At 54.2% G+C, this 27,543-nt stretch overlaps 1 protein-coding gene across 2 annotated transcripts in view; it reads right to left on the minus strand.

Moving 5' to 3' along the window:
• The window catches only part of TUSC3 (tumor suppressor candidate 3), a 96,868-nt gene that overhangs the window by 16,732 nt on the left and 52,593 nt on the right, over window positions 1-27,543 (minus strand). Inside the window, exon 7 of one of the 2 annotated variants that reach the window (XM_029076407.1) lies at window positions 12,815-12,878. In XM_029076407.1, the coding sequence (XP_028932240.1) occupies window positions 12,815-12,878 (64 nt within the window). Of the gene's footprint in view, window positions 1-12,814; window positions 12,879-16,006; window positions 16,184-27,543 lie in introns of those variants that run through there. The other variant, XM_029076408.2, reaches the window with a different exon arrangement.

The raw sequence follows: 27,543 nt of genomic DNA on the forward strand, positions 1-27,543 counted from the left end.
AGTCAGGCTTGAGATTTTGTCCTGCGGGATTTTTTTGAAAATTTCTGGTGGCGCTAGCAGTTAGATCACTTTCTACCCCGTCACTTCCGGAAAGGGCTCGGAAGACCTTCCTTTAGGTGTTAACTGCTGCTTTGATTTTTGCCTAGCGTTTCCCAATTGACCTGTGCTGTGTATAAGGTTGACATTCAGTAACCTTAATTGCCCTGAGTATTGATCTACTGTTAAGAGCCAAGACTGTCACGCCTGGTAGCACCTGCCGGCCCATTTCATTTCAAGGGGTTCTACAGTGCTGACATCCATCTGACAAGGGCTGAATGGGGCAGAGCCTGGGCTTTTTTGAAAGGACAAGAAATCCGCGGAACCGAGACGTTACCCGGCGGCGGAAATTCCAAATTTTGGGGGTAGGTGTTAAGCGCTTGCTAGGTGCCAGGCGCCGTACTAGCTGCTAAGGGAGATGTCAGCTAATTGGGTTGGATGCAGTCCACGTCCCATGAGGGGCTCAGCGTTTTCATTTCCATTTTACAGATGAGGGAACTGAGATCCAGAGAGGTGAAGTGACGCTCCTGAGGTCACACGGCATACAAGTGGCGGGGCCGGGATTAGAAACCAGGTTCTCTGACTCCCGGGCCCGGGCTCTTTCCACGGGGCCACAACTGCTTCCCTAAATGAAGCTCATCCCTCTCCCATGGGCTCGAACTGGCAACACCAGCCCTCGGCTGAGACTGTAGAATCGATCTCCTTCACTGGAAATCTCAAACTGCAGCCCCAGCCCTTGGTCGGAGTTGAACGAGATGAGGTCTTGGATTCTTTTGGTGACATGAAAACATCTGCCTTTAAAGAAGCATGCCGAATCGTCACCGGGCCCGCCACCGTAAATGACTTCCCGGAGCCGGAGGCCCCCATCGGACACGGCAGGCCTTCCGCCTTCAGCTCCGGAGATTTCTTAGTTTTGTTTGCGGACCGGGCCCAACTCCTCCAAGAAGCCTCCCCCCGCCACGACCACTGATTGACACCGAATTCCACTCCTGTTCAATTTCTTATCTTGCAAGGATTCGACGCTGCTTTTCTTGCTGGTTGGCTTTTCCGGTATAAATATCGGGCGGCGGCGGATGGCAGTGGAAGAGAAATGAACTTTTGAGAGAGCAGAAGTCTCAAGAAACTTCAGACTGTCTCCAGCCTATATAATGCGCTCATTCCCACCTCATGCCCCTGTGGCTTGTAATATCAGGATCAGCAAGTAAGGAGGAGATGGAGAGGAAGGCGGCGGGTGGTGATCTGACAATTTAAAGGCCCCAAAGACCTCTGACGTTATTCTAAACCTAGATGGAAGGATGGGAGAGTCACTTCGGGGGGCTAACTGTGGCAAACACAACTGTTGGTTGGCGAGCACGACTTGGGTCATTCGGCTCGTCCGATCCACGCGAGCAAACTGGTAAATCCCTCATTCACCCCACGATGTCTGGGTAATTAACTTCTGCTTTTCAGCGTCCTCGAAAATAACAACACTGCCTGTCTCTCTAGTTAGATGACCGTGAAATCGGAGGGGCTAACTGGGGCGTTTGCTAGGAAGCCAAGTGGCTACCTACACCGAAACAACCGATAACGAGGAAATTAACTGGCGAGTACGAAGTACCTGGCCGGACACTGGCATCGGGAAGGAGAAAAGCCCAGGTGGGCTTCCACAGTTCTTTCAGCTTCCCGGCTCTCACCTTGTGCTGAAACCCGGGGCTCCAGGGAGAGGAGCACAAGAGCAGTGCGGCCTACTGGATAGAACGGGGGCCTGGGAGTCGCCACTTGTCTGCTGGGCGACTTTGGGCAAGTCGCTTCACTTCTCTGGGCCTCAGTTCCCTCATCTGTAAAGTAGGGATGAAGACTGTGAGCCCCATGTGGGACAGGGACCGTGTCCGACCTGATGAGCTTGTATCTAGCCCAGCGCTTAGTCCAGCGCCTGGCGCCCAGTAAGTGTTTACCAAATACCGTTAAAAAAAAAAGTTGCAGAACCTGATCATTTCTCAAGGAGGAGCTACCCAAGATCCCTTCAACCCAGCATCGGACCTGCCTCCCTTGGACCCAGCCCCACGTGGTCTCGGTTCATTCGGTCGTATTTACTGAGCGCTGACTGTGTACAAAGCATTGAACTAAGCACTTCTGAGAGTACTACAGCACAACAGACGGACACGTTCCCTGCCCACGACTAGCTCACAGTCTGTGGATCAAAGGAAAGCTCCATGTCTGGAAAATCAGAAAGCATTAGGGAATGGTTTATGCTTCTTCAGAGCTATTTTATCACCTCCGTCTCTATGCTTTTATTATTCAGTTCTAATACTGAAGAACCACTTTACGCCATTAAGTCTCCAATATATCGCCGTCCCCATCTATATCATTATATTCTCACTAAATATATGGTTTCGCTAACTACTCCCCAACGTATTCGGGCAATGCAGAGTCCCCCTTATCTATCATTTTGCTTAACCTGCACAACTTGACACTTGACTGTCCCATAAAATCCTCATCTGGAAGATTGAAGTGCTATGGAAAATGAATATCTCCTCTCCTTTGGGATTAAAAATGTATAAAAACTTAGTGAATTTAGGTTCCTGGTTTAAGGTGCATTCCAACCATAAGAGGAGGTTTCTTAAATCTTTCTGTTGTCTCCAGTAAAATGAACTGACTAGAGAATGGAAATGATATTACTCTCAAAAATTCAGTCTACCTTCTGAGAGATTTAACTGGGGTTAAATTACATCTCTGTGCCTCAGTTTCTTCCTCTAAAATATGGGGGTAAGATACCTGCTCTCTCCACGACCGTGAGAGCCCCATGTGAGACATGGACTCTGTCCAATCTGATTACATTGTGTCTACTCCAGTGCTCTGCACATAGTAAATGCTTAATAATAACTGTGGTATTTGTTGAGCACTTTCTACGTGCTGTTCTAAGCGGTGGGGCAGACATAAGTTAATCGGGGGCCACGTGGACACCTCACAATTTAAGTAGGAGGGAGAACTGGTAGAGAAGGGGAGCAGTGTAGCCTAGTGGGTAGAGAGCACAGGCCTGGGAGTCAGAAGGACCTGGGTTCTAATCCCAGCTCCGCCACTTGCCCGCTGTGTGACCTGGGGCAAGTCACTTCACTTCTCTGTGCCTCAGTTCCATCATCTGTAAAAGGGAGATTGAGACTGCGAGTCCCGTGCGGGCCAGGGACTGTGTCCAACCCGTACCCGCCCCCGTGCTGTGCTTAGTACAGTGTCTGATACTTAGTAAGTGCTTAACAGATACCATTATTATTATTATTATTATTATTATGCAGATGAGGTAACTGAGGTAGAGAGCAGTGAAGCGACTTGTCCAGAGTCACACCACAGGCAAGTGGAGGAGCTGGGATTAGAACCCAGATCGTCTGACTGACAGACCCGTGCTCTTTTCACTAGGCCACGCGACTTAACAGACACCCCGCAGATTAGAGTGGTTAACCTATGCTCTACGTGAAGGAAACTTCCAGATAAAGGATCATTTCTTTTTTCTCCTCCTGCAGCACCGGCGCTTAGAACAGTCCTCGGCGCTTAGAACGGTGCTTGGCACATCGGAAGCGCTTAAATACCGCAATTATAATGGCATTTGGGTTGGAAATCTGTCAGTACCTGTCAGGCTTGGTCTGCAGCCCCGAGATCCAGATCTGTCTCGGCTCCACCGGCTCTCGTTCTGGAACTTCTTCCCTTCTGGGCTCTCGGCATCCAGGCGGCGCCGGGGAGAGGGCCGGAACGACGCGCTCAACCTCTCCCACGTTGCATTTCTGAGGCTGTGTCCCCAGACTGCGACTTGAAAAACAAAAGGAAAAAGCAACCAACCTGGACGCCGACTCTCCGGTTCAGCTTTGAATGCCCGGCCGACGGGGAGCCGTGGGGAGCCTGACACGCAGACACGCCTAATCTGACTTGACGGAAGTAACTGCCGGCTGGGAAACGAGGGCCCTCAATTTCACAGGCAGGAAGGGAAAACAGGATGAATGTCAGGTATTTACCACCTTCGATGCATTTCCGTTTGGCTTTTCTGTCAGATCGACATTCCCTTGCGGATATCAGTCGATCGATCGTATTTACCACACAGAGGACCTCAATCAAGCGGCGTGGCCTAGCGGAGAGTGCCCCAGTACAGGAAATACTATTTAAAACACACACACACACACACGCACACGCAAAGGAACTGTAGGTTCCATTCCCATTCTACTGCACCTCTGAACTGGTGGGCTCATTTTCCTTTCACAGAGGAAGGAGCGTGGCCTAGGGGCAAGAGCACGGGCTCAGGAGTCAAAGGTGGTGGGTTCTAATCCTGCCCCCGTCGCCTGTCTGCTGTGTAACCGTGGGCAAGCCACTTCTAATTCTTCTCGGCACGAATCTGGCTAGATAGGAATTTCAGTTCACGTTTCTTTTCGGGGGAACGTGCGCGCACACGCATAGCTTTTAGTGAAAGAAAGCTTCGAACAGATCAGTCAAGAAAAACCAAGTTCGGCTAATCGCTCAAACGTTCACCCCACAGACAGGTTCCGCTTTAGGAAAGGCGGCTGTATCGTGAGCATCTAATTATTCCCGGAGTAAAATATATTTCTCCCGTTGAGTACATGGCGTGGTTTCTCCACTGATTTTGTCCATCACTTTCCTGCTGCTTAGAGTCAAAATATTGACGTGAACTGCCATATGCCAGAAGCTGTTATTTGTGGAAATTGCCCACGATACCCAGAGGCGCTGAACATCTTACTGAACTGTTGACAAATATGTTTACATTACATAAAACTCCATTCTAAATTGCACATGATAACAGGCTACAGTGGCTGCTGGCAAGGAAATGGTGACTTTGTCAATTTAAAGATAAATGAGAACAGCTGTTAAAAATGCTAGTCTATTACAGAAGATTTAAAGGGATCTAAATCTGAATTGACTTCACCCTTCGCATCCGTATTTAGCTTCCTCCTCTAGTATGTCCGTCTGTAGGTTCTGCGCGTTAAAAGAAAACCACCGGCGGCTCTCTAGCGCTGATTGGCAAGGAACGCTGCCGGGCTGCCGTTTCCTCTATAAAGCGTATAGACTAAGCCCATCTCTGGGCTGTAAACTTGACGTCGGCAGGACATGTGTCCGTTTACTGTTATACTGTACTCTGCAAGCACTCGCTATGGTAATAATAATCATAACTATGGTATCTGTTAAGTGCTGTGCTAAGCGCTGGGGTAGATACAAGGTAATCGGCTTGTCCCTCGTGGGCTCACGGTCTTCACCCCCCTTTTCCAGATGAGGTAACCGAGGCTCAGAGAAGTTAAGCGGCTTGCCCAAGGTCACACAGCAGACACGAGGCGGATCCGGGATCAGAACCCATGTCCTCTGACTCCCAAGCCCGGGCGCTTTCCGTTAAGCCACGCTGCTTCTCTGCACCCAATACTCTGCAGCCAGTGAGCGCTCAACAAATACGACCGAACCCCCGAATGACTAGAAAACAAATGTGTCTTTCTCCCAGAAGGGAAGCCCAGGCTGTTGCTCAGATGGAGAGAGGCAGGATCTGAACTGTAGAAAGATTTTCCTTCTGCTGCTATTTTGCATAAAACGGAGTCTTCTTCTAAATCGCAGACTTGTTCTTTTTCTTTGATTTTTTTAACCTAGTCTTTTCCCTACGAGGAGGACGCCGGCAGCTATCAGAGGTTCTAACTTTTCATCTTGAATGACGGCGCGGGGCGAAAGGAGGCGGAGAATCTAGGGGGTGTGGAGACAGGAAGGGGGCAGCTTTCGTGGTCCCTAAAAGCTAGAGAATTGCCACCTGGCGACTCAGCAGCCTCGAGAGGAAATCCTCCGGTGAGAGACCTTCCCTGAGGGACGCTGAGAGCGATGGCTCCCTTCACCCTTCCGGAGTTGGCACCTCTGGCATCAGCTGTGGTTGTCCTCATGGTGCGGAAGGGAGACAGAGGCACAACGAGGCATCGCCTTCCTTCAGGGCAGGGCCAAGAGGAGACCCAGTACTCCTGCCCCCGAATTCCGGTCCATCCGCTCGAGCGGGTGGGCGGCGGCGCCTTGGACTGGGCCGCTGGTAAACGGGGAACGTTTCCGCCTGTGTTGGGACAGAGATGCTCACGGACATGGAGCGTGACAACTAGAATTTAATTTGGGTTTCCAGTGGACTTGGACTCCCCCCGCTCCACCGTGGGAGGCGTGACTAAGGAGAAAAACTCCAACTGATGAAATCCCACACCTCTACGAACTCCCGGACCTGTGAAAGCTCCAAGAGATGTTCCTGTACGGAATCACAGTTTCACCCGGAACTTCATAACAGCTTCGACTGCGTCACTTAATAAGACTGTTGTGGGGTTTTTTTTAAGGTATCTGTTAAGCGCCAACTCTGTGCCAGGCACTTTACTAAGCCTCTAGCGAAGGTACTGATAACTGTGGTATTCGTTAAGCGCTTATTGTGTGCCGGGCTCGGTACTGAGTGCTGGGGTGGATACAAGGAAATTGGGTTGGACGTTGTCCATGTCCCACGTGGGGCTCACACGCTTAATCCCCTTTTACCGCTGAGGAGACTGAGGCCCAGAGAAGTGAAGTGACTTGCCCAAGGTCACACGGCACACAAGTGGCCGAGCCGGAATCAGGCCCCAGGTCCTTCTGCCTCCCAAGCTCGTGCTCTACGCGCTAGGCCACGCTGCTTCTCAAGCTCGAGGTAATAATGATGATGATAATGTCGGTATTTGTTAAGCGCTTACTACGTGCAGAGCACCGTTCTAAGCGCTGGGGGAGCTACGGGGGAATCAGGTGGTCCCACGGGAGGCTCACAGTCTTCGTCCCCATTTTACGGGTGAGGGGACTGAGGCACAGAGAAGTGAAGCGACTTGCCCCCGGTCACACGGCGGCCAGGGGACCGAGTTGGGATTCGAACCCATGACCTCTGACTCCCAAGCCCGGGCTCTTTCCCACTGAGCCACGCTGCTTCTAAACGTAAATCCCAAGCAGTAGCTGGGAAGCAGGAGGCAGAGGGGAGGCCTGAAGATGGGGGGGGCTTACAGTTACTCATTCGCTACTTCAGTTGTATAGCCTGAGCGCTTACGGTGGGCGAAGCACTGTACCGAGCACTTGACAGATGAGACTCCTCTCCATCCGAATGCTGGTCAACTACCGGTTCCGTCTGTTGTGATGCTCATCTGCAAAAGTGGACTAGGCATCCGTGCCCAACCCCGCAAGGGTGAAACCAACTCTGTTTTGGAGCTGGGCTTTGGAATATCCACTGTGCTGAAGGTTTTTCTGAGGAATCTCGGGCACTGTCACACCAGAATATAACATTGAATTCCACGACGCAATTGGAAATAGGACACAGACTCGAGGACAGTGAGATTATTAAGAAGACCACACAGATGGGCGTTTCAAGGAGCAGTAATAATAATCCTCTCTGAGGTAACTGTAAGTGCTTACCTCGTGCCGAGAAGCAGATTAATTGCCGGGGTAGGTACGGGATAATCAGGTTACGCATCTGGGCCACACAGCCTAAGTGGGAGGGAGAACAAGGCTTTAAATCTCCATTTTGCAGCGGAGAAGAGTGAGGTCCAAGGAAGGGAAGCGACCTGTCCAAGGTCACACAAGCAGGCAACAGGCAGAGCCGGGATTAGAACCCAGGTCCTTCTGACTCGCAGGCCTGGGCCCTACCTACGCTTTCCCCTCCCAGACGGGCCTCAATCCTCCAGATCTCTCTCCACCTTTTCCAAATGTAGGGGTGGAAACGACAGTAAACCCAGTAAATTTAGAGAAGCCCTTATCCTTTGGCAGTATAAATCCAGAACGTTTAATAACCGGCCAATACTGGGTCTTAAAATAGGAAACTTCAAATTTCTTTCGCCTGAAAACTGCAAGCAAAGGGGGGAAACACTCTTTCCCCTTTAAAGGAGTAAACCCTGTCTGCTAAAGTGAGAAACATGTAACGGTTCATTTTCCCTGTTATCACAGGGCAGAGGGAAAGAAGCAAAGTGCCAGTAAAGATGCATAACTAGTAAATGCTCATACAGATACACACACGCACACATCTATCTACAGGTTTAAAATTTTGTTTCTTTTGAAATTTGATGAGACAGACCACCGTCACCTGGACGCTTTTCCCACCTTCCCTCTTCGTCGTAAATGCTCCCTGAATAAAACAATGCAATTAGGCCGCAGCTAATAATTACGGCCGGCAGGAAGGGGGGAGAGGGGACGGTCGTTTGTTCGCGCGGAACTGTTTACGTGTCCGTGTCAGGCTTCACGCCGCTGGTGAAATTTCCTTCCGACCCAAACCTCAGCTTGGCTGTACTGAGCCGTGAAATGAAACCGCCGCCGGCTCTCGCCGCGAGATGGAATGAGCGCCCCCCCCCCCCCCCCCGACCGTCCGTTCCCTCGCCGGGGGACCTCCGCCGCGCTCCAGGGTGCTCGCCGCCCTAAACGCCGGACGCCCCAGAACGTCCGCTACGGCCCGAAGCCCGCGGACGATCCCAGCTACCGCAGACGGAGCAACGGGCGAGGGGTCGTTCCCTTCGGCCCGAGGCACTGACCTTAACTAAGCGCCTTCACCTGGGAACTCGATCCTCTCATTTCTTTTCAAATGGGGGCTTCCAGGGAGAGAGACGAAAATCTAGTCCGGGAGCTGGGGCTTCCCGTCATCACGAGGCGCATTCAGGGGGCGGGGTGTCGTTCTCAATGCCCAGAGCGTTTTCTACTTCGCCTCCGTCATTCCGGTGAACGACGAGACACGCGGTGGGAATCCCATTCTACGGATGGGGAGATGAAGGCCGGAGAGGAGGCTCTTAAGTCCCCGGTGGGGAAGTCGGACCGTCGGGACTGGTACCCAGATCTCCTCGTTCTAATCATCACGGTCTTTATGGGATTTGCTGAGCGCTTACTGTGTGCCAGGCGCTGTCCTAAGTGCTGGGGAAGATACACGGTAATCAGGTTGGACGCGGTCCCTGTCCCACGTGTCTTCACCCCCATTTTCCAGATGAGGTCCCTGAGGCCCAGAGAAGTGAACAGACTTGCCCAAGGTCACACAGCAGACATGTGGCAGCGTAGCGTAGTGAAAAGACCATGGGCTAGGGAGTCAGAGGTCATGGATTCTAATCCTGGCTCTGCCGCTGGTCAGCTGTGTGACTTTGGGCAAGTCTATTCACTTCTCTGGGCCTCAGTGACCTCATCCGGAAAATGGGGATGAAGACTGTGAGCCCCACATGGGACGACCTGATCACCTTGCATCCCCCATCCCCCCGCCCCCAGCACTGAGAACGGTGCTTTCCGCATAGCGAGCGCTTAACAGATACCACCATCATTATCAATCCCGACTCCGCCACTCGTCAGCTGTGTGACTCTGGGCAAGTCACTTCACTTCTCCGTGCCTCAGTTCCCTCCTCTGTAAAATGAGGATTAAGACTCTGCGCCCGGGCGGGACAACCTGACTACCCTTTCCCTCCCCCAGTGCTTAGAAGGGTGCTTGGCACGTAGTAAGCGCTTCACAAATACCATCGTCATTATTATGACGACGATGGTGTGGCGGTGCCGGAATCAGAACCCGGGTCCTCCTGACTCCCGGGCCCGGGCTCTTTCCGCCAGTCGGGCTGCTGCTTGGATGGTGGCGGGTGAACTACAGCGGTGGCTCCTCCCTCTCTCACGACGTTCTCCCACGACTCCCTCCCTCCTAGTTCAGGCCCGTCCCCAACAATCTCGTGTCCGTACGGCTATTTCCCACCCGCTCCGACACGTTCTCCTCAACTAATTCCCCAGCCGCCCCCTTCTTATTACCCCTCCAGCCCCCTACTGCGCTTATTTACGTCTGTGCTCGGCGCTCGTGCGTACAGGCGCTTACGTCCACACCCGTGGTTTATTTACTGCCCTTCAGACCCGTCTCCCCCTCTAGACCGAAGCTTCCCCGGCGACGACCCCCGCGTCTACCGATTCTGTTGAACCGTGCTCTCCTCCCAGGCGCTCAGGGGAGTTCTCCGCGCAAGGTAAGCGCTCGTTAAATATGACCCACTGATATTGCCGGGTCGGTCTCCCCGGTTAGACCCGAGCTCCCCGTGGACGGGGGATGTGTCTTGCAGTTCCGCGGCACGTCTGCTGATTCTGTTTTGGACTCTCCCAAGTGCTCAGTACCGTGCCCAGCACATAGTAAGCGGTCCTTAGATACCACTGATTGATTGATAATGATTAAAACGACGATGGTATCGATACCACTGGTGATATCTGTAAGCTCTTACTACGTGCCAAGCGCGGTGTCGAGATCTGGGGTCGGCACATGTGAGGCTCACCTCCTCCGAGAGGCCTTCCCGGACTGAGCTCCCCCCTTTTTCCCTCTGCTCCCTCTACCCCCTTCACCTCTCCGCATCTCTAAACCCTCTTCTCCCCCCCTTTCCCTCTGCTCCTCCCCCTCCTCCCTCCCGTCCCACCCCCTCGGCGCCGTCCTCGTCCGCTCGACTCTATAGATCTTCCGCACCCTATTCATTTTGTTCAGTGAGATGTCCGTCGCCCCGATTCTATTTATTTGCCGTTGTTTTTACGAGACGTTCTTCCCCTCGACTCTATCTGTCGCCATCGTCCCCGTCCGCCCGTCTCCCCCGATTAGGCCGTGAGCCCGCCGGAGGGCGGGGACCGTCTCTATCGGTTGCCGATCTGTCCGTTCCAAGCGCTCAGCACGGTGCTCTGCCCGTAGGAAGCGCTCGATAAATACTATCGAATGAATGAATGAACGAACGTATAAGAAAACCAGGTCGGCCCCGTTCCCCGTCCCGTCTGCGACCCGCCGTCTTAGTGGGAGGGAGAAGAGGGATTTAATCCCCGTTTTGCAAATGGGAAACGGCGTGGCCTCGTGGAAAGAGCACGGGCTTAGCACAGGGGACGTGGGTTCTTATCCCGGCTCCGCCACTCGTCTGCTGAGTGGCCTTGGGCAAGTCGTTTAACTCCTCTGGGCCTCAGTTCCCTCATCTGTAAGATGGGGGTGAAGACCGTGAGCCCCACGGGGGACAACCCGAGTACCTTGTCTCCGCCCCAGCGCGTCGAACGGTGCTCGGCACCTAGTAGGTGCTTGACAGATAGCATCACTGTTACGATTAAATGAGGAAACTGATGCCCAGAGGAGTGATGTGACCTGCCCACGGTCACACAGCGGGCAAGTGGCAGTACCAGGATCAGAACCCAGGTCCTCCCGACTCCCGGGCCCGGCCTCTTTCCACTTGATCACGCTGCTTCTCGATAAAAACCGTTCCCGTTACCTCCTCCGTTCCTCGGCCCGTCACAGAGGGGGGCGCGCGACCTCACGTCAAGAGCAGCTGTCTGCCTCGACCCCGTGGAGCCCTACGGGGTCCGGAGACGGGGTCTCAGCGTCCGGCTGCGAGGGTTGCGTCGCGGTGACCGTCGGACGGACGCCGGGTCGGCCAAGAACCTGTCCCCTTGTCTCCGGGATCCACCTTAGCCAGCTCCGCCACTGGGGAAGCGGGCGACATTTGAGGCCGGACGTCCCTAAATCTCCTCGCTCGCAACACCGGGGAGGACCTAGTCTCCCTCAGGAATGGATCCCAATCCCTCCCTCCTTGAATCCTCTATCTTTCAGCCTTCCCGGCTTCCCGAGGGAAGGAATTTCATACGCTCGACCTCTTCTACGGCTCGATCCGAACCAAAGGTAGGCTCATCCCTAGGTGGTAAGCGCGCTAAGGGCGGGGAACGTGACTGCCGATTCTGTTGTTCTGCAGTCTCCCGAGCGCCTAGTACAGTGATCTGCACACTAATGAGTGCTCAATAAATACCACTGAATGACCGCCTCCGAGGTTCGATTTTCTTTCTTTTACGGTATTTATTAAGCGCTTACGGCGTGCCCCGCCCTGTATTAAGCGCTGGGGTAGATACGAGCCGATGAGGCTGGACAAAATCCAGGTCCCGCGGGAGGCTCTTAGTCTTAACCCCCACTTCACAGGTGAGGTAACCGGGGGCCAGATAAGTGAGTCGCCTTGCCCGAGATCACCCGGCGGACAAGCGGCGGAGCCAGGATCAGAACCCAGGCCTGCCCTCCCATGTGCCAACTCTGTGGTACCGTGCTCTCCCGAGCGCGTAGGACGGCGCTCAGTACCACCGACCGAGCCGACGCAGCTGCGGGGGACCGGGTCGCCACTGAGTCGGCGATGGCCTTGCCGGTACCTTCAGGGGCCGGGGACTTGAGTGGCGTTCCCTCTCGGCCTCCCTGCGCCACCGTGCCCAATGTCGTTCCGAGTCCTCTCCGTTTCCGGGCGGGTCAAGCGGGAAGATTTCTCGGACTTCCCGGAAAGGGGCCCTGGAGAGTTAATGAGACGGTGAGCCCTTCCCCAGGCCGAAGGGTGTCCGTTTTCCTTCCCTTCACCGGTTCCCTTTGACTCACCTCGACCTCTGCGGAAGCACAGCTCTCGAGCTGCGATGCTGTGCCTCCTCTCTTCTCACCGCGCTACCCGCCCTGCAAAACAGTGTTATTTCCGCCCCCGGGAAGACCTCGTACGCTTCTTGCAGAGAAGACCGACGCGGGCTGAGGGAAAACGCTTTCAAACATCAATAGTCGGGGGGAGAGAGGAGAAAATTACAGTGGGCGGCTGACGCAAAAATCAAAGAAAAATCAAACAGCGTTTCACCCCGGAAAGAGTTGGGAAACGACATTCTCTCCCGACCGGTCGCTACCCGCTTAATCACAGAGTAAGTAAACGGAAAATGGAATGCCGTTTCTAAGCCTCAATAACACTCGCTGTCAGAAAAGAAATGGATTTGAGAGCGCCGGTGGTGAAGCTCGCCTTTCCCCATTGACCGGCCCTTTAAAGGATACTCAGCAGCAGGATAATGTGAGATTCTGCCACAAATTGAGCCTGACTGCTCCCGTGTATGTAACTCTGCAGGGCGAGAAAGGAAAAAAAAAGAGAGAGAGAGAGAGAGAGAGAGAGGCAGAGAGAAAAAGAAACAGAAAACGAGAATTACAGGGTGAAAACCAAATTCCTTTCTGCCGTGGAGTTTACCAACTTTGGGCTCCAGGACTAGCCTCGTGCCTTCGGGAACGTTTTCACTCATTCGGCCGTATTCACCGAGCGCCGGGAGATGAGATGATAATACGACAGACCCATTCCCTGCCCACAACGAGCTTACAGTCTAGAGAGGGGCAACGAATCTCTTCCGAGGCTGACGCACGAGGACGGGAGATTACAGATGTCCGTCAGATCCTGGTTCGGGCCCTTAACGGAGTCCCGGTTTCACCGTCAGGGATCCCGGTGCTAGACGGTGGCTCGATTCACTGGGAAGCCGGAGGGCCGAGATGCCAGCGGGCCAGGCAGAGGTGGATCGGCCAATGGGCCCAAGCCCGGATGCCAAGAGACCTTGCGATCCTCGCGGAATTCCCGAAGGAGTTTCCACCGTGGAGTTGGTCCTGTAGCGTCTCTCTGCTGATTTCCCTACGGCTTCTACCCCTCTGCTTTCAAACATGCTTATGTGTCCCCTGGCCTTAAAAAAAAAACCCCTCCCTTGACTGAGCGCTCACTGTGCGCAGAGCACTGTACCGAGCGGTTGGAAAGTACAATACGGCAATGAAAAGAGACAATCCCTGCCCACAACAGGCTCAGAGTCGAGGGCGGGGAGACAGACAACACAAGTAAACAGGCATCAATGTAAATAACTATAGAATCATAGATATATACACATATCCGGCAGCACCATTATCCTCCCTATCTCTTAAACCCAGAACCTTGGCGCTGTCCTCGACTCATCTCCCTCATTCCACCCACATATTCGACCTGTCACCAAATCCCGTCGGTTCTATCTTCACAACGTTGCTAAGATCCGCCCTTTCCCCTCCCTCCAAACTTCTACCATCCTGCTCCAAGCACTTATCCCGTCCTGCCCCGACCACCGCATCTGCCGCCTCGCCGACCGCCCGGCCTCCTGTCTCTCCCCATTCCAATCCACGCTTCGTCCCGCCGCACGTCAACGGAAACGTTCGGTTCACGTTTCCCCACTCCTCGGGAACCTCCGATGGCTGCCCGTCCACCTCCGCATCCAACCGAGATTCCTTACCGTCGGCTTTAAAGCCCTCAGTCAGCTCGCCCCATCTTACCTCACCTGACTGATCTCCCACTCCGGCCCGGCCCGCGCACTCCGCTCCTCGAGCGCCAGCTTACTCACCGTGTCCTGCTTTTGCGTATCTTGCCGCTGACCCCTTTCCCAAGTCCTCTCCCTAACCTGGAACCTCCTCCCTGTCCATGTAGGCCAGACCACCGCTCTGTCCACCTTCAAACCATTTTTAGGGTCATCTCTCTTCTCCAAAAGGCCTTCTGCAATTAAGCCCCCTTTTCTCCGGCTCACTCTCCCTCCTGCGACATCAACTTATGATGTCTGGACATTGGATATTTGCCCCATCCCCACAGCACTTACGAACACACCTTTAAATTATATATTATAAATGATTTGTTCACTCATATTGTCTGTCTCCCTCCTTAGATCCTAACTTCAATGTGGGAGAGGAACGTGTCTGCCAATTCGGTTGGACTGTCCTCTCCCAAGCGCTCAATACGGTGCTCAGCACATAGCGAGCGCTCAATAAATACGATTGGTTGGGAGGTGGCAAGGAAGGGAGGAGAGATAAGGTGAGAGAGGTGAGTGAAGCCCCATCTCCTCCAAGAGGCCCTCATCTCCCACTCCCTTCTGCGTCTCCCTGACCTGCTCCTTTCGCTCTCCCCCGTCCCTGCCCCACAGCACGTATGTCATTTTATTTATTTATATTGATGTCTGTTTATCTGTATTAATGTCTGTCTCCCCCTTTCTAGACCGTGAGCTCGTTGCGGGCAGGGACTGTCACTCTTTATTGTTGTATTGTACACTTTCCTGGGCGCCCAGTACAGTGTTCTGCCCACACTAAGCGCTTAATAAATACGACTGGGTGAATTAATGAATGAATGAGCGTCGCCGGATGAAAACGGGCCTCCCGGATTGGCTCCCAAGCGAAGGGACCGCCGGTGCTTGCCCTTCTGGCCTTTTGGCCTCGAGGCCGTTCTCTGGGGGTCAGCGGCACCGACGACCGCGATGGTCTTTGAGGCGACCTGGGCCCAGCGGAGCCAGAGGAGGGCGGCTGTGGACAGAGGGAGCGTCCTGGGCAGTGGGACGACAAAAATCCGCCCTATCGGGGGATCGAGAGAGCGTAATGGGCACTGGCTGACAACACGGAGGACGTGCCGGGCGGGAAACTCTGACGGAGTTCTCTCCCGCTGTTCCTCCTCTCTTTCCCCGCCCGTCGCCACCACCTCCGGTCTTTCCCTTCCACCCCCACCGAGGCGCCTCACCTTCCTTCTCTTCCGCCTCGTCTCTTCCCGTTTCCGGGGGCCGCGCCGTTCCTCTTCCGTCCACTTCCCCCATCCCGACTCTCGAGGCCCTTCCGAGATCCGGTCTGTCCGGAGACAGCCGCGGAACCACGGAGCGGTGGCGGCGCCTCTTGGAAGGAAGAAGAGGAAGAAGTGGGCGGAGGAGGAAGCTGCGAGTCTTCAGGAAACAGAGGAGGAGGTGGGGGGACAGAAGGGGAGAACCAAGGGAAGAAAAGCCAGAAGGGCGAAGAGGTGAGAAGCTGTGACGCTCCGGAGAGGCTAGAAACAGAGGAGGCCCGGCCTGAGGCGCGGCGTGGCTAGGGGAAAGAGCCCCGACCTGGGTTCTGATTCTGGCTCTGCCAACTGCTTACTATCTGACCTTGGGCAAGTCGCTTAACTTCTGTGGGCCTCGGTTTCCTCAACTGTAGAACGGGGACTCGATACCTCTCCTCCCTCCTGCTTAGACTGTGAGTCCCGTGGGGAACAGGGACCTGATTAGCCTGTAAGAACTCGAGTTCTCAGAACAGTGCTGGATGCATATTGATGAGCAAATGCCATCTAAAATAAAAAAAGAGAGGAAAAAAATATACAAACGAAAGAAAGGAGGACTGAGGAGAGGGAGCCCAGGTGAATCGGCCTCATCTCCTCCCCTGCTGGGTTTAGCTCTGCCCCGTCCCTTGGGCCTTCCCTCCCTACCAGGCAGGTTTCATAACGCTAATAATAATATCTATGGTATTGGTTAAGTGCTTACTATGTACCAGGTACCGTACTGAGTGCCGGCATGGCTGCAAGCAGACTGGGTTGACGTGCGGACGCCGCGGAGGGAAGGGGAGCATCTCGCGCCACGGCGTGATCTTGTTCGCGGCACAGGGAACACAAGAGAGACCCCGAATTAGACCGGTTCATCTTCACGATTCTGAGCATTTTTTAAAAAATGAATGAATGGCCTATCGGAAAAAAAAAAAAACCATAAAGCCTCTCCCTTCCACGTCAGCCGGGCTCCTGCTACGGGAAGGGGTCGGCTTTATTAATGCACCACGGCTTTTATCTTCACCATTAAGGCAATTAAAATTGATTTCTAGAAATGCGAGAATGATTTAAAATGCCCCTACCTCACGGAGGAGATTCATCCCCCTGGAAAAATCGTTACGCGGCCCGACGCCGAAAGTAGCTTCCCTCATCTGGAGGCCCCGGTGAGAGACAGCGGGCCTCCCCGCTTCAGTCCTAGAGGTTTCTTCGTCTTGTCCGAAGCCCGGGCCCATCTCCTCTAAGAAGCCTCCCCCGACTAAACCTTCATCTCCCCTTTTCCCACTCCCTTCCACGTCACCCTCGCGCTTGGATATTCCCCTTTATTCACCCCTCCCTCGGCTCCACGCCACTTGGGTACATATCTGTAATTTTTATTTATTTATGTCTCTTTCCCCCTCTAGATTGTAGGCTCCCGTGGGCAGGGACCGTGTCTACCGACTCTGTTATCGTGTACTCTCCCAAGAGCTCGGTACAGTGCTCTGCACACGGTAAGTGCTCAGTAAATACGACCGACTGACTGAACAGGTTTTGGGGCGTGAGACCCTGAGGGGGCTTCTCTCGCTCCGGCCCTAGCCAACGAGCGGTTCGCCTAGCCGTTAGGCGGGCTGGGACCGTCCCTCAACCCCGTGTCTCGCTCCTGCGGGGTTCTGCCGAGGGCTCAGTACAGGGTCTGACCCTTAGCGGGTGCTCAGTAAACGCCTCTGATTAATCCAAGGATTGAATACCTCTCGATAGAGAGGGGCTCTGCCAGAGGAACAGGTGGAAAATACCCCCCCCCCCCCGGCCGGTGAGACGTTAAATCCCTGGGATTTAAAAAACAAGCTTGAGGACGCGGTATGGCCTGGTGGAAAAAAAACAAGGGCCTGGGAGTCAGAGGATGTGGGTTTTAATACCGGCTCTGCCAGTCGCTCTTGGGCCTTGGGCCAGTCGCTTCACTTCTCGGTGCCTCAGTTTACTTCTCTGTAGAATGGGGATCTAAATACTTGTTCTCCTTTCTACTCAGACTGTGAGCCCCACGGCGGACAGAGACTGCGTCCGACGTAATTAACCTGTACCTGCCCCAGTGTTTAGAACAGTGTTGGACGTCAATAAGTACTTAGCGAATACCATGAAAGCCCCCCCCCCCCCCCAAAACAATGGGGTTACCTTTAGAGGCTCTCTGGCATTGAAATTGTAAGCTTTCATTCTCCTCTATAAGCTACAGGAGACTAGCTTCTCTGCATTAGTGCGTTCTGACATCTAGAAACAGCCGTATTAAGTCATTTGGAAAGGCAGCTTCATTTAACGCTCGCGCGATACTTTCCACTAACGAGAAAACGGATCCAAATGGATTTAAAGTTCCCCAAACTGCCCCTCGCCCTCGCCAAGAAGCCGAAACCGAATTCCAGCGCAGACTGCTTCGGGCCGCCTCGTCAATTCAACTGATCCGCCGCCTAACCAGCAAGGAGATGAACAGCACAGACAATTAATCGACGGTATTCACTGAGAGCTTACTGCGTGCGGAACCCCAAACTAAGCGCTGGGGAGAGTACGATATAACTGGGCGGGTGACACGACGAGTATGTCAGTGAATGTTTTGAAGACATTTGGGATAACTGCAGTGAAGAAACGGTAAACCCTTACCGTGTTACTACAATTCTAGGATACAGAGCGGGGTTTTCCAGGGAAGGATTTCCTCAGATTATAGGTGCATTATAATGGCACGTAAGTGCTTACTATGTGCTGAGCACCGTATTAAGCGTTGGGGTAAGATAAGCAGGGTCTCACGTGGGGGTTACACGCTGAGTGGGAAGGAGGACGGGTCTTGAATCCGCATTTTGCCGACGGGGAAACGGAGACACAGAGGAGTTACGTGACTTGGCCCGGGTCACCCAGCAGGTGAAGGGGGAAGTCAGGTTTGGAACCATTCATTCAATCATACTTACTGAATGCTCACCGTGTGCAAAGCACCGTGCTAAGCTCTCGACCACATCCCCTGACTCCCAGGCCCGGGCTCTTCCCGCTAGGCCACGCCGCTTCTCGTTGAACCGCTTCAAGCCAGGCATCAGGAAACCCAAATACACCCAGCAGCTCTGCCGTGGCCCGTGTCGAAATGGCTGGCGTTTCATTAGGAGACCCATCCGTGCAGTCCGTCCTCCGCTGGGGCCCCTAACGTCTGCCGAGCCCGCCGCCTCTAAATCCTCGCTCCGGGGGACTTTATCTTGACGCCCGCCGGGAAATACGGCCCCACGGCGTCATAAATGAAACTCGTCCGGGAGACAGATGCGGCAGCGACGGACGACTCGGATCTCACGCCCGTACGGAAGGCTTGACGGCGCCCCGGCTCCCTTGACCTTGAGCGGGAGTCGAAGCTTGACGGACGCTCGGTGCCCTGATGCCCGAGGCTCCTAATCTACCGAAAGGCACCCGTTCTCTTTTCTCGAGGCCGTCGACTTCTCCGGCCACAAGGGTCCGGCCACTCTAGCGGGTGGGACTCTCCCAAGCGCTTCGGCGTCACTCGCGCGTTCGTTCGATCGGTCGTATCTATTGAGCGCTTACCGTGCGCAAAGCACTGTACTGAGCACTTGGGAGAGTATGCTGCAACGACAGACCCGTTTCCTGCCCACGGTGAGCAAGCAATCCAAAGGGGGAGATGGACATTGACGTGCATAGTAAATCGGTCGGCGCCTAATGCCCACGTGAAACGCTCGATAAATTCTATCGGCGTTCTCCCACCAGCCGATATCGCTACTACTGATGATGATGATGTTGGTATTTGTTAAGCGCGTGCTGTGTGCCGTTATTACCATTAATGATGATAACCGTGGCATCTGTTAAGCACCTACTAAGTGCCGGGCACTGTCCTGAGCACTGGGGTAGATACAGGCTCATCGCGTCGGACCCGAGGTCACCCGGCAGACGAGTGGCGGGGCCCGGGGTTAGAACCCGGGTCCTCCTGCCTCCCGGGCCCGGGCTCTGACCGTTAGGCCCGCTCTGCCTCCAGGGTTAGTGCTGGCCGGAGAGGAGAAGACGGAGGGTGGGGATGGGAGGGGGGGAAAAGATAGAGCAGAGGCCCCGGTCCTCTCATCCTTGTTTCATTCGCTGCCGGACGGAGACGGGAATGAGGGGAAGGGTGGGGGGGGGGGGGGGGAGGGGGAGCTCCCCTCGGCCGTTCTGGGGGCGTGATGCGGGAGCCGCCCCCGCCTCCTCGGCCCGCACCCAAAAACCATTCCTCATCGTCGACGACGACGAGGTGAGCTCTAGACCGTAGGCCCGTTGGGGGCGGGGAACGGATCTGTCGACTCTGTCACATCAGACTCTCCCAAGCTCTTACTGCAGCGCTCCGCGCCCCGTAAGTGCTCGACACGGCCGACCGAGTGACTGACGGTGACGAAAACGGAGTGGCTGGCAGAGTTTATAGCTAGGTGGGAACTCTTTCTCGACCGTCTGAAAATGCGTAAACATTTCATGCGGATTCGATCATTTTCTCTCTCTAATTTCCCTGTACCTCATTCTCCCCTTTTACTGATCGAAATGTATTTTATAAAGACGGAAACTAACCTCATTACGGGAAAGTTCCCGAGAACTGCCTGAGCCGTGTCTCCTTTAATAACGAAACTAAATAAAACTGCGAGACCGGAAACACGTTTAAATGATTATCTATCTATATATATATATTTTTTTTCTACCCGGACGAGAGTTTCTGAACTCATTAAATCATCGTTTTTTCAAAAGAAGGAGCGAGTCCAAGGATTTAAAGTTCCACGGTGCGTAACTATTGATATTCGGGCGTTATCCTTTCCTTTGCTAGCTATTCGGTTCAGAGTCGGAGGTCACGGGTTCGACTCCCGGCTCTGCCACTCGTCAGCCGTGTGACTGCGGGCGAGTCACTTGACTTCTCTGTGCCTCAGTGACCTCATCTGGAAAATGGGGATTAACCGCGAGCCTCATATGGGACGACCTGATGACCCCGTATCTACCCCAGCGCTTAGGACAGTGCCCTGCACCATAGGAAGCGCTTAACAAATACCAGCCTTATTATTATTATTGTTATTAACTTTCCCAGCGCTGCCTCGATTTCCTGTCTCTGCGTTAAGCGTTCGAACAGAATCTGGTTTCCGTACGGCTGCGCCTTCTCGAGGGAAGGTCGAGAAATCCGGCATTAAGGACTGTTAAGGCTGGAGAGAAATCTGAGTGACGGGTCTCCGAAATGATTCTGCAAACGCGCATCTCCATCCGTTCAGGCTGGGATTTTTCTCCACCCATTTGCCCCAATTTAGGGAGATCTTAGTAAGTAAGGACTAAAGTCAGGGTGAAGCAGAAGGGAATCGGAGGAAAGGAGAAGCGGGCTTAGGGAGGGGGACAGATATTAAATCCCCATTTTACAGATGAGGGAACTGAGAAAAGTCGAGACTGGCTCAAGGTCACAGAGCAGGCAGAGCCAGAATTAAAAACCAGGTCCTCCGATTCCCAGGCCCGTGTCCTCTTACTGCATTTGGATCTTTGACATTCGGACACTCGATATTCGCCCCCGCCCCCCCCGCCAGAGCACTCCTGTATATACCTGATAAACTCCATATTATAAACTGCTTCTTTATTCATTTTAAGGTCTGTCTCCCCCTGCGGACTAAGCTCACTGTAATAATGTTGGTATTCGTTACGCGCTCACTATGTGCAGAGCACCGTTCTAAGCGCTGGGGTAGACACGGGGGAATCGGGTCGTCCCACCTGGGGCTCACGGTCTTCATCTCCATTCGGCAGATGAGGGAACTGAGGCACAGAGAAGCGAAGCGACTGGCCCACGGTCGCACAGCTGGACGCGTGGCCGCGCCGGGATTCGAACCCATGGCCTCGGTCCCCCAAGCCCGGGCTCTTCCCACTGAGCCACGCTGCCTCTGTCACTACGGACAGGGAGCGTGTCTGCTAATTCCGTTGTACTGCAGAGCGGCGCAGTCGTCTTTAAAGAGCGCTTACCGGGCGCAAAGCGCCGTACTAGGCACTCGAGAGACCGCAGTGTGACGACAGACAGACACATGCCCTGCCCACATCGAGCTCCCGATAGTAACTTGTTCTCTCCCGAGCGCTGAGAACAGTGCTCTGCACATAGTAAGCGCTCAGTAAATGTTACCGATGGATCTCACGATAACAGAATGGGATGATCAGGACGTGACCGGGGGGGGTTACCGTCTACAAAGTAGGCTTTAACAGCGGGCGGCCCAGCCGTTTTAACTCACGGGTCCGTTCCTCGGCTGGGCAGGCGCGCTTGGACGTTCCAAGCGCTTAGTACGGTGCTCTGCACGTAGTAAGCGCTCGATAAACACTACTGAACGAACGAATGACCGGCCAACGAGGAGGCTTCTCTGACTTTGTCAGGGCAGAGTCTCCTACCAAGCCAACGGCTGGGGCTTCCGCCAATAATGACGATGATTTTTAGCATCGGTTAAGTGCTCGCCACGTGCCAGGCACCGGCCCAAGACCTACGACCTGAGCGGATCGGACGTCGGCCCTGTCCCAGATGGGGCCCGCAGTCTAGATGTTACGTCTTCATTCTACGGATGAGGAGACTGAGGCAGAGAGAAGGTAGGCGGCTCGCCCGAGGTGACAGAGCAGGCACGTGGCACAGTAAGCGCTGAGCGAATACGGCAAAGCTGGGATCCGGACCCGGGACCTCCCTTGCCCGTGCTCTTCCCACTAGGGCCTTTCTCTTAAGGAACTATTCTCTTGAAGTTGTTTTTGGTTACGGGTAGCACGGGTTTCAAAAGGGAATCCCGACTCCGAGCTTTCGAGGTCCAGGAAGAGTAATCGTGTTAAGATGCTTTCTCGGCGGTAGCCGCGACCCGCAGCCCAGGTGAGCGGCTGGAGATTTTGTGGCTCCGTCTTCTCTCGGCGCAAACCGCATTTTGGGTTCTAATGCTGCAAAATCATGGTTCCTTTCCTTACCCTCCCGACAGAGGATCGCTGCGCATGAAAGCTTCCCTGATTGGCACTGTTCTTCAACACGCTAGCTACATTACAGCCAACTGTTACTTCGTTAAAATCTAACATTCAGCGGGTGATTCTGACTACGTGACAACAGCAAACTCCCTAAACTCCCCCTCCCAAAAAACCCCAAAACCCCACACCGTCGGTACAATAATAATAATCGTATTTGTTAACCTCTTACTGTGTGCCAAGCACCGTTCTAAGCGTTGGGGCAGCTACGACGTAATCGGGATGTCCCACGTGGGGCTCGCAGTCCCCATTTTACAGAGGAGGCGACTCTGGCAAAGAGAAGTGGCTTGCCCGACGTCACACGGTAGAACAGACTGCATTTCCAGCGTGTGCTAATGAACCGGAATGACTGGCTTTCTCCTGGCACGAGAGGAGACGGAAAGTTTCGTTCTGATGGTAGTAATCGACACTTGATCCGGAAATCTGATGATTCTGACGCAAAGGCCAGAAAGCAGGAGATTGCAAAGGCGGTGTTGATGAAGTTGGGGGAAAACGATTCGGGAGAAACACCTCAAAGAGGCGACGAAGCCAGACTTCAAATGAGAGCGCGCAGCAGTGGGTGGCTGGGCCCCGGCTGCCGGAAGCACGTCGGCCCCGGGAGACAGCGATCAGAAATTGGGCAACTGGCCGTCAGTCGGTCACCTGTATTTATCGAGCGCTCACTGCGTGCGGGGCGCTGTCCTTCAGTCTCCAGTATTTCTCGAGCGCGTACTGTGCGCAGAGCACTGGACTGAGCGCCTGGAATGGACAATTCGGCAACAGAGAGAGACAATCCCTGCCCACCGATGGGCTCACAGTCTAATCGGGGGAGCCGGACGGACAAAAACGAGACGGCTTGATCGCGATGAAGAGAATCAAGGGGTTGGACGCCTCACTAATAAAATGAACAGGGTACTAAAGATCTATAGAAATGAGCGCAGTGAGGGGCCGGGAAGGGAGAGGGGGAGGAGCAGAGGGAAAAGGGGGGAAAGGGGGCTTAGCTGAGTGGAGGCGAAGGGGGAGCAGAAAAGGGGAAAAGGGGAGGCTCAGTCTGGGAAGGCCTCTTGGAGGAGGTGAGCTCTCACTTGGGAGAGTACAACGGAACAGAATAACGGGCACACTCCCTCCCCGTGAGCTCGCAGCCCAGGGGAGCCGAGACTCTGTCTGGGGAAGAAACCATTCTTAGAGCTGAGACTCTGGGAAAGAAATCGCGAGCCCGAGAGAGAGAGAACCATATTCGCGATAATTATAACGAGAGCAATTACAACAGTAGCCACAGCAACTGGGGCATTTACGAAGTGCTTCCAGATGAGGAAACCAAGGCCCAGATCTTGCCCCACGTCACCCGGCGGGAGAAGCGGGAACCCGGATCTCTCGCTTAATAATAACGTTTGGTACGTGTTAAGCGCTCGCGACGTGCCGAGCACCGTTCTAAGCGCTGGGGGAGATACGGGGTCGTCGGGTCGTCCCACGGGAGGCTCACGGGGAATCCCCATTTTACAGACGAGGGAACCGAGGCGCAGAGAGGTGAAGTGACTCGCCCACAGTCACACAGCTGACTCCCAGCCCCGTGCTCTGCTCAGATACTCAGCACAGTGCTCTGCCCACGGTAAGCGCTCGGTAAATGCGACCGACTGATCGTCCACCAGGCCGCGATGCCGCACAGGGTGGGGTGAGGAGCAGTCGTGCTGGGCGACACACGGATTACGGAGATTCACTAGGGTCCTTTATCCGTCTCCTAATTATCAGACAGCACTTTGTCCCGGATCCGGCGATTCTAACAAAACGTCCCGCCAAATGACAGGAATGTCAACTCGCGGAATCGTGAGCGATCAGCAGCCCGGCTGCATGTAAAAAACCGAACTTTTGACAGGATCATTTCGATCGCTTCTAGGGAATCAATGATATCGTTAGCACGCGGAGAGTTTAGTCATTGGAATCGTTTTTCATTTCTTCTTTGGCATCTTCTGTTAGGCACTTGCTATGTTCCAGACGCGGTTCGAAGAGCCGGGGTAGATGCAGGCCGATCGAGTCGGACACAGTCCACGTCGTCCCCCCCTCCCCCCGGGGCCCACCGTCTTTATCTCCGTTCTGCAGATGAGGCAACTGAGGTCACACAGCAGACAAGCGGCGGAGCGGGAATCAGAACCCCAGGTTCTTGCGACTCCCGGGCCCACGCTCTAACCGCCGCGCCACGCTGCTTCAACAGCGCGGGTCTATCGCTGTGTGATTTACCGCACGGGCTTGGGAGCCAGAGGTCGTGGGTTCGAATCCCGGCTCTGCCACCTGTCAGCCCTGTGACTGTGGGCAAGTCGCTTCACTTCTCTGGGCTCTGGAAAATGGGGATTAAGACTGGGAGCCTCACGTGGGACGATCTGATGACCCCGTTATCTCCCCCAGTGCTTAGAACGGTGCTCTTCGCATAGTAAGCGCTCAACAGATACCAACGTTATTATTATTTACTGGCAGAGGGGTGTGACTTTGGGCCACCGATTTTGGGGACGGTGCTCTTTTACTTTAACACGATTTTAAAATGCGGCACGTCCAGCGAGTGCTGCGCTTCTAAAAAAAAAAAAAAAACCAACCAACCTTTGGGGGTGGGGGGGGGGATTTACAGTTCTCTTTTTAACTGACCCGTGACTTGATTCGAAGGACGGCTTATTTTAAAGAAATTAAAAAAAAACAAAAAACAATCCCCAAACACTCACAGAGTTGATTGGGTAATTTTCTCCTTGAGCAGGCCCCGCTTTCAACGAGACATTTTTCTAGGCAAGTTTGAAAGTAGATTTCAGAAACAGTGACAATTCATGAATCTTTTCTTCGGGAAACCCGGCATGTTTTTTGCTAAGGAGAAACACCCTGGCTCCACTCAGAAATGAAGGAAGGCTCCGGAATGGGGTCCGAGCGTGGCTTCCGAGCTCACCTGGGAAACGGGGACTCACTCTTGCTCCCTTCTACTCAGGCCGGGAGCCCCGCGTGGGATAGGGATCGTGTTCAACTTGATTAGCCCAGTGCTTAGGCCGGCGCCGGGCACGAGAGTAAGCACTCAACGAGTACCGTGACGTTAAAACGTAAAAACGCTCAGGGCAGCTCGCAGCACCTCCTGTTACGGAGGTGCGAAAACGAAAACACGGCCCGACTTGGGGGCATCTGTGCATTGATCGTCCTACCGTACTCTCCCGAGCGCTCAGTACAGTCCTCTGCACAAAGCAGGCGCCCAACAAACGCGACCGAACGAACGAACCCACGGCTGACCCGCAGCGAGGACGTTCGCTCCTCGAGGGCAGGGACGGGGGATTCTCCCAAGCGCTCAGTACACACCATCGACTGACAGGTGGGCTGATGTACCTGAAGTCCCGCTCCCCGGACCCTCGCCACCTCACCAGATACCAACATTATTATGACGATGATGATGATGATGATTAAGAGTGCTTCAGGGCAGAGATAGAGCAAAAAAATGCCTAGGGGCAGATGGGAGGACACGAGCTGGCGAGCTGAAAAGACGAGGCTGGGGTCCACCAAACCGGAGACTAATAAAGGAACTAAGCAGCGGCACGTTCGACCTGCCGACGTCAGAGAACGAACCGACGACACTGTCCGGTACCGGTGGTTTTCACGGATGTCTGCCCGACGTCATCGGGGTCATCCCGGCAGCGAGGGAGGTTTCTCTCCCACCTCGAGAGGCCCGGGCGTCCTTTCTCTGGCCTCTCCCCCGTGTGCGGAGAACCGTCCGACCCTCTTGGGAAAGTAACGATGATGATGCCAGTAATTGGTAATGATACGGTATTTCCTCAGCGCTTACTTTGGGCCAAGCACTGTTGCATAATAATAATAATTATAATGATGTCGGTATTCGTTGAGCGCTCACTAGGTGCCGAGCACCGTTCTGAGCGCTGGGGGAGACACGGGGGAATCGGGTCGTCCCACGTGGGGCTCACGGTCTTAGTCCCCATTTTACAGATGAGGCGACTGAGGCACCGAGAAGCGAAGCGACTCGCCCACGGTCACCCGGCTGACGAGTGGCCGGAGCCGCGATTCGAACCCGTGACCTCGGACCCCAAAGCCGTGGGCTCTCTCCACTGAGCCACGCCGCTTCTCTAACCTGTACCTGCCCCAGCGCTCCGGACGGCGTTCGACACGTAGTAGGCGCTTAACAGATGCCGCCCCGAGACAAAGACAGGCGCTCGGTCCAGCGCCGTGCACACGGTAAGCCCTCGATGAACACCAGCGAGCGGGTAGATGGACGGCGTCCCGCTGGGCTGCGGATACGATCCCATCTCCCCAGGGCAGAGCCGTGAGGCGAAGATGTGGGTGCCGGTCTGGTGGAATTTATTTATTTAGTGCTTCCCAGGTGCGGAGCACTGTGCCGAACGCCTGGGAGAGCACCGTACAACAGAGTCGGTAAGCACGTTCCCCGCCCTCAGCGGGGAAGGGAGAACGGACGTTCAGATAAATCGCCGGAGGGATGTGGTCCCGCTGAGCTTCCCACAGTGAGAGGTGTCGTCAGGTTTCTCTGAAAGATCTGGGTCGTGACCTCCTTCTAATAAGCCCGCGTTTAATCGGCGTATAAACCGCAAGTCGAGCCTTAAATCTGATGCGGAACGGATAATGAATGTCTTCGATTACGCATGTATTTGCTCGTAACGACGGGTAGTTACACCACCACGACGCAGTCCTCTACGATCCAACCTAGCCTTCTGTGCGTCCGGCATTTTTACAGAGCTTAATGAGCGACGCAGTGGTTTCTCGATCTTCGCAGAATGGATAGCGTTGTAATTCGCACTAACTGCTTCTCTGGATGATAATTACAGCATTTTCGCTCTATCGGCACAGCGGTCTGTCGGTCTGCCTACAAGCCCCGTCGTCGAGGGTTGGACGAAGGTTATTTCGGCCACTGCAAATTACCACAGGTAAATACTTTTTTTTTTTTTTTTAAAAAAAAGGGAAATAGTTTTGACGATAGAAACTCCGGATCGTTACGGTTGCGCACGTGTTAAATCACGAGGAGAGTATAAACTTATAAGAAAATTGCACGCCTAGGTCATCCGATCGATCGGAAAAGGGAGTTCGGGGACGTTGTTCCGACGGCCCGGGCCCGTCCGGATTCGGGGCGCTTCAGGCTTTACTCTGTAGGTATAGGATGGCCAATTTGATAATGACAACAACGTTGGTGATCTGCTAAGCGCTCACTACGTGCAGAGCACCGTTCTAAGCGCTGGGGGAGATACGGGGTCAT

Source organism: Ornithorhynchus anatinus, chromosome 12 (genome assembly GCF_004115215.2).
Source record: "Ornithorhynchus anatinus isolate Pmale09 chromosome 12, mOrnAna1.pri.v4, whole genome shotgun sequence".
Lineage (NCBI taxonomy): Eukaryota > Metazoa > Chordata > Mammalia > Monotremata > Ornithorhynchidae > Ornithorhynchus > Ornithorhynchus anatinus.